At 45.2% G+C, this 7,500-nt stretch overlaps 1 protein-coding gene across 1 annotated transcript in view; it reads left to right on the forward strand.

Annotated features, from left to right (window-relative positions):
- LOC311492236 (transcription factor COE3) overlaps window positions 1-7,500 on the forward strand; it is a gene marked incomplete at both ends in the record, with an annotated part of 85,836 nt that overhangs the window by 62,206 nt on the left and 16,130 nt on the right. Inside the window, 3 exons of the mRNA XM_084550456.1 lie at window positions 1,364-1,445; window positions 1,571-1,688; window positions 6,029-6,159. Of these exons, the coding sequence (XP_084406582.1) occupies window positions 1,364-1,445; window positions 1,571-1,688; window positions 6,029-6,159 (331 nt within the window). The remainder of the gene's footprint in view (window positions 1-1,363; window positions 1,446-1,570; window positions 1,689-6,028; window positions 6,160-7,500) is intronic.

Raw genomic sequence — 7,500 nt, forward strand, 5'->3', positions numbered from 1 at the left:
AAGGAAAGATATATACATATAATAATTGTATTAAAGTGGAATTAAAGTTATTTTACTGTTTTATTTTTTGCTGCATTTAATCCAGATTAGTGTTGAATTAAAGAACCTTCTGTCCTGTGACAGTGGAGGACCGTGCTGTTACAGGTTATAAATATTATAAATGATTCTTTAAGGAGGTAAATAACATTTACAATCTAAATTAAAACCTTTTAATATGAATGAATAAAGTCCAGAGAAACATTTTATTAAAGTGTTTTAATCTCGTCTTCGTTCCAGAACAAAGATCTCTGAGAGGAGACCAGCTGAGCTCCTGCTGTGTGTTTTTAAAGATACTGTTACCGTCTTATTAAGGTGGAAATCGATGCCGACCCCCCCGCCCCACCCCGCCCCCCTCACCCTGCTCCTCATGCACTCCCAGCATGCCTTGCAGCAGCGGCAGCAGCAGCAGGGTGAGGAGGAGGAGGAGGAGGAGGAGGAGGAGGAGGCCTGTGTGAGGTTATCCCCTGGTTAATGTGACATGTCTGTCTGCGACCTTGCCGCTTGTTAACTGCTCGGATTATTATTGTGATAATGTGGCAATTAAAAAGGAAGCGCTCCATCAGAACTGAGGGGGGGGGGGCTTATGGTCCGAGAGATGGATGTGCACAGATTACAAGGCAGTGGGAAATGCATTAAGGTGGCAATCCATCCTGACCCCCCCACTGTCCTCCTCCTCCAAAGCTGCTGTTATTACCTCCCGTCCTCATTGATATCCATTCCCAATCAATACTCCTCCGCCGCCGTTAAAAACCGGCGTAAATCAGCGCACGGCGAGCGACGGATCGCACGGAAATCAAAAGGCAGCTCCTAATGAGACGCCATCAGTCTGCAGGAAGCGTCCACCGTCTCCGAGACGCTGCCGCCGCAGAATGATAATTTCATCTGCTGCTCGGAGAAGACACGGAGATTATCGGCCTTCACGCCGACGTCCCGCCTTTCACAATAAGACTCCACGAGTCTGTTCAGAGGGTTAATGATTTAAAGACAAAATAACTCTGACTCCTCTGATTACTGCTGAGCTCTCAGAAACCTCCTTATAAATAATAAAACCAGAGTAAAACCAGAGGAGGTCAGTCAGGATCATTAATCAGCTGTGATCAGTAAACACATCTGATCATTTACAGTCATCAGCTGTAGATCTGAATATAAACCTCATCAGATTCATGTCTCACCTCCTGTAAACCTTAACAGTTTATAAAACCATCAGTTCTGTTGTTGTGGTGTGAGATGAGCCTCCTGTAACCCTGAACCTGAACCTGTTGCCGTGACAACCCTTGACAAGTTTCAGCTCCGGTTGTGACTCGTCTGTCTTCGTCTCTTTCAGATTCTTCCTGAAGTTCTTCCTCAAGTGTAACCAGAACTGTCTGAAAAACGCAGGGAACCCTCGAGACATGAGGAGGTTCCAGGTGAGACTCTACCGCTGCAGCACACGTCCGTCTGTCCGTCTGTCCATCTGTCCGTCTGTCCGTCAGTCCGTCTGTCCGTCAGTTCAGCTCAGTGACCTCCACATGTTCTCTCCTCCTCCCGTCAGGTGGTGGTGTCCACTACAGTCAACGTGGACGGTCACGTGCTGGCGGTCTCAGACAACATGTTCGTCCACAATAACTCCAAACATGGCCGCCGCGCCCGACGCCTGGACCCCTCCGAAGGTAAGACGTCGCTCAGACACGGGACGGAGAAGAAGAGGAGCAGGGGTAACGAGGGAGGGGGACGTGAAGACAGGTTTAGTTCTAGGGACTAAAGAGAGCAGTGACTCATCAGGTCTGACCCGACCTAACGACCAATCACAGCAGACTACAGGTGTGACACCTGGATGTGACTGAGCTCAGAGGGTTTGTGGGTCTGGATGGAAACAGGTTTGGTGGAGAGGTTAAAGGTCAGGTTTAGTTTTCAGGATCTTTAAAGAGTGACTCATCAACTCCTCCTCCTCCTCCTCCTCCTCCTCCTCCTCCTCCTCTGGTCCTGGACGTTCTGCTCCTCCAGGAGTCGACGGTGAACAAACGCTCCGTTCTTCCAGCGACCACATAAACTGCATCATCCTCAAATAAAGTTCGCGCGGGGAAACTGGACTCTGAGAGCTGGAGCTCAGCGGCAACATTTCCTCTGAAGCTGTAAACTTTAATGCCACTTTGCCCTGTCCCCACTCTAATAAAAGCCCCCGCCCCCACCGCGGGGCTTCCAGGAGCCATGACATAAGTCTCTCGCTTGATTTGACCCATTTGGAGCGCCAAGAGGGCGGGGCTTAACCGCACCAGTAGCAGGTTTTCACACAGACTCAAACAAGATGAATATAATGTAGTTCTGAAACCCCACCCGCCTGGCACATCCAGGACAGTAAAACAAGAGTTTCTCTTTAACTTCCAGTTTAACTCTTAGTGTCTGTAAAAGTAAAACACAAACACTGTGTCGTCATGTTCTAACCCCACCCGCCTGGCACGCTCAGGAGAGTAAAACAAACCCCCACAGACAGCTTCAAACACAGTTTCCTCTCGTCTCCCTCGACTCTGATAAAGATTTGAGGCCGTTCCAGGAGAGATGCTGGAAACGCTTATTTTCTCCTTCTTTGAACGCCAGGCGGGTGGAGCTTAGCACATGGGGGGGGGGCATAGGACGGTATCAGAATATTTAACTGAACTTTATTTATAAACACTTGGCTCCATGACATCCTCCATTTAGTCCTCCAAGGTAAACTCCACCCACCTGGGACATAAAGGACAATAAAACAACCAGTCGCCACCTGTCAGACATCAAAGCATCTCGTTCTAAAGTTTTCCTCTTTCAGAGCGATGGGTCCACTTGTTTTCACCTACTTGGAGCCCCAGACGGGTGGAGTTTACCACATCAGCACATCTGATAAAATCTAAGCAGCTTCACCTTCTTTTCTTCCTGTCTCGTTATTTAGTCCTCTGAGCTAAACGCCACCCCTCTGGGATGCGCCGTAGAGTAAAACAAACCCCTAAAACAGTCAGGCGTCTGCTGTGTCCTCCCCCTGCCGTCCTGCAGATGACTAGCTCGGCACTTTCCTCCGACTTGCCCCAAAAGTTTGAGGCTCTTCCAGGAGCCGGTGATGTAATTGTCTCGTTTGGTTTAACCTACTTGCAGCACCAGATGGGTGGTGTTTATCACACTCGGGCCATTTCAGACAAGATAAGGTAGCAGATCAAAGTAAAAAGCAGGCTAAGCTGCCGTCCTGCGCTCGTCCAAACTTTCTAACTGACTGTGCTGTCCTGTGTGGCTAACCCCACCTGCCTGGTACGCCGAGAGCTCTAAAACAAACGCTGCCTGACACTAATCTGTCATCTCCACCGACCAGCTGAGAGGTTCTAGTTTCTTCTCACCTGTGAAACCACCACGAGATGTTTAGGAAAAGTTTTCACTTAAACATTCATGAATGGAAGCGTAACCCTCGGCAGGCGCTGGGCGTGCTCCACGGGGTCCTGCCGGGGCCAGGAGGGCCCGTTGTTTACCAGTCGGTCCTGTATCTGGGCCCACAGAGGGAAGCGGGGGCCCTTTCATCTCATCCAGACTGGGATGTTTTCAGAGGCGATAAAACCCCCAACATCTGCTCCAGCCTTTGTCAGCAGCCCTCAGCCTCCCGTCTCCCTGATAAAACTTTCCACCGCCTGCTCCTCGCCTTTGTGCTCTGTTCATTTGATTGGGAACCCCCGCCCACCCCCACCCCCCCACCCATCTCCTCCAGCAGACGCACCGGACTGTTTGTTTACTGCTGCGACAAAAGAGGGAAATTAATAAGGAGATGACAATCGAGTCCTCGGAGTGGGAAGAGCCTCGACCCTCTGCAGCAGCTGTAGGGTTTCTCCTTTCATCTGGAAACTCTGAGCGACTTTCAGAAGTTGCTGCTGTAACCGGGGGGGCCGACAAGGACCCTGAAGTCTGGAGCTGTCAGCTCGCTTCATTCAGGGAATTAGTAATTAATCAGGTCAGGCTGCTAAGACGAACCAACAGAATAAAACACGTCCACGTTCCTCTTTGTCTGGTTCTCATAACAGGTCCAAACTTTGAAATCGTCATTTCACAGGTCTTAAAGTTTTGGTTGTAGTTAGCTGGAAGCTAAGGTTAGCAGGTTGAGCTCCTGGAATTAGCTAAAGCTCACTGTTAGCAGCTACAACTGTTAGCTTGAACAGTTTACCAACAGTTTTATCAGATAAACAGTTATAAACAGTTACCTGTTAGTTTGAGGCTGGCTCAGACTAGCTGTTAGCGTTAGCGTAGTAATTAATCAGATCAAACTGCTGCAACAGAACAACAGAATAAAAATCTGTCAAAGCCATTTGTTAGTCTTTGACCTTTGACTTTCTTTAATTTCCAGATTTGTCAGATTTTGGATGATTTTGGTCCCTTCTGGGCCTCCGTACAGCGCTAACAAACCCGTTAAAGCTAATCTCTAAGTGTTAAGTATTCCTAAAACACTCTCTGCATCCTTTTCCAGGAGCTCGTAGTAGAAAGATAGTTAGTGGGATGTTTAATAGAGTCTCTGAACGCAGCTTTATAGATCAGATCGTATAGTAAACAAAAGGAAACTCTGAGCTCTGACTGGAATGTCTCATCGTCCTCCCAATAAAATGGCCCCCGGTCCGGGAAGAGGCTGTAAAGCTGCAGATGCTGAGTCCGTCCGCCTGTCTGACTCGACTCGGCTCTGTCCGGACTCCAGTCTAGTCATCACGGAGACGCTGTTTATATGGAGCCCCTTATTGATCTCTGTGGCACTGGAAACCAATCAGTTTACATGTATTAGTGGGAACAGGCTCCTGGTGCAGAGAAACCTTCCCCAAAGCCTCTGGACGGGAACATTTTAAAGCTTTGGTTAAAGAGCTCAGATTAACCAGCTGAAGGATGTAGTTAACACCTCGACTCAACCTGAAATACACAACTAATCATTTAAACACCAGGACACTGAGAAGATCATTTAATTTTAGATGATTTTAGCTGTTAGCTAAACCTCAACCAAACTGTTTTAGCTGTTAGCTAAACCTCAACTAAACTGTTTTAGCTGTTAGCTTAACCTCAACCAAACTATTTTAGCTGTTAGCTAAACCTCAACTAAACTGTTTTAGCTGTTAGCTAAACCTCAACTAAACTGTTTTAGCTGTTAGCTAAACCTCAACTAAACTGTTTTAGCTGTTAGCTTAACCTCAACCAAACTGTTTTAGCTGTTAGCTAAACCTCAACTAAACTGTTTTAGCTGTTAGCTAAACCTCAACCAAACTGTTTTAGCTGTTAGCTAAACCTCAACCAAACTGTTTTAGCTGTTAGCTAAACCTCAACCAAACTGTTTTAGCTGTTAGCTTAACCCCAACCAAACTGTTTTAGCTGTTAGCTAAACCTCAACCAAACTGTTTTAGCTGTTAGCTAAACCTCAACCAAACTATTTTAGCTGTTAGCTAAACCTCAACCCAACTGTTTTAGCTGTTAGCTAAACCTCAACCAAACTATTTTAGCTGTTAGCTAAACCTCAACTAAACTATTTTAGCTGTTAGCTGAACCTCAACTAAACTGTTTTAGCTGTTAGCTAAACCTCAACCCAACTGTTTTAGCTGTTAGCTTAACCTCAACCAAACTGTTTTAGCTGTTAGCTAAACCTCAACCCAACTGTTTTAGCTGTTAGCTAAACCTCAACCCAACTGTTTTAGCTGTTAGCTAAACCTCAACCAAACTGTTTTAGCTGTTAGCTTAACCCCAACCAAACTGTTTTAGCTGTTAGCTAAACCTCAACCAAACTGTTTTAGCTGTTAAACCCGAAAACATTGAAAATGGTTTAATCTGCTAAACTTGTGTTGATAAACTCAACAGATTTGTTAAAGCTAACAGTGGCTAATGCTAATCTCATTAAACAGTTAAAGTAATTAAATATACAGTATTGTGGCTGCTGAGTTATACTGTTAATGCTAAGCTAACTAGCTAACCTCAGCCTGGTGGTTGTGCTAATGTGTCTCTGACTGGATGGTGTCGTCCTCTGTTTCCGAAGCAGCCACGCCCTGCATCAAAGCCATCAGTCCCAGCGAGGGCTGGACGACCGGCGGCGCCACCGTCATCCTCATCGGGGACAACTTCTTCGACGGCCTGCAGGTCGTCTTCGGCACCATGCTGGTGTGGAGCGAGGTGAGACCACATTTAATAGAATAAAATAGACTCCAGTAAAAAGATGAATGACTGACTGCTCCTCTGCTGGGTTTCATCTTCATGTTGTTTTCTTTCGTTTGCGTCTCTCTGATTTTATCTGTTCTCGTCGTCTTCTAACTGAACTTAAAGAAGACCTTTTACAGTCGGCTCTGGTCCAGGGGCCTCCTGTCCCCTCGGGCCCCTGGACCTGTGCTCTGAAAACCTGATCACTGATTAAAACATGAGTCAAGATCACGTTTAATCATTTTAAACCAAAAATGTGAAACATGGTCAATAAATTCCTTTAAAATAAAATTAAACTTCATATTTAATATTTAAAAAAATAATTCATATTAAAAGCTTATTTTTATTTTTGATATGAGATCTTTATCATCATTGTATATTTAAATAAAATATATGTATTATTAAAAATTAAATTGGTAATTAAATAAAATTATCACAATAAAATAAAATCGCACTTAATATTTAAAACAAGCACTAATGAGCTCATGTCACATGTTGAAGTCTTAAAATAAATAAATAAATAAATAATAATAGTTTTCTTAGTTTCTGGGCCCTCACAGTTTTCGTGGTGGACTCAGTGAGATCTGATTCACAGCAGAAAAAAAAGCCTGGAGTCTGAAAACAGCTGCAGGACTCAGAGCTCACGTCCTCCATCTCTGCACGCTGCAAACACCTGCATCTGTACCTGCAGCAGCTTCTGCAGCGTGTCCCCGAAAATATGCAGATTTAGTGGAGCTGCAGGAGGAGCTGCACATACGGCGCTCCATGAAATATTGAAGCGGGTCCAGAAGAGCAGAACACCTGGAAGGAGGGAAGAGGAGCCTCCACACCGCGGCTCCTGGCTTTGATCAGCGAGCAGACGGACTCCAACGCCCAGAATCCCCCTGGACGCCGCCTGCACCTCTGACCCAGATCAGGAAGGTTTCAGCTCCTGATCGATCATTGATCCTTAAACCAGAGACTTGAACCTGAAACCTGACGACAGAGAATCAGAGACAACAACATGTTTTTATGTCTCGTAGTTATTTACTGGTTTAATACGAAAATGATCAAATAATAAAAAACCTTCAGACTGATTTAATCTGCACGTCTTCAACTAGAAGAATCATGAAGTCGTCTGGTGAATCAGCTCAGATCAAGATTATATACATTTATTTAAAAAAAACACTAAATATGAAAACCAGTGAGACGCAGGTCAGAGAGAAGATGAAAATAAAAACTGTGAAATAAAAATAAAACCATAAATAGACTCCTTGATAAATGAATTTAGGTCACGTGGTTAAATCTCAGAGACAGAGTTTAATATTTAATTTCTGT

The sequence above is a fragment of the Chelon labrosus genome, assembly GCF_963514085.1.
Source record: "Chelon labrosus genome assembly, chromosome: 8".
NCBI classification, from domain to species: domain Eukaryota; kingdom Metazoa; phylum Chordata; class Actinopteri; order Mugiliformes; family Mugilidae; genus Chelon; species Chelon labrosus.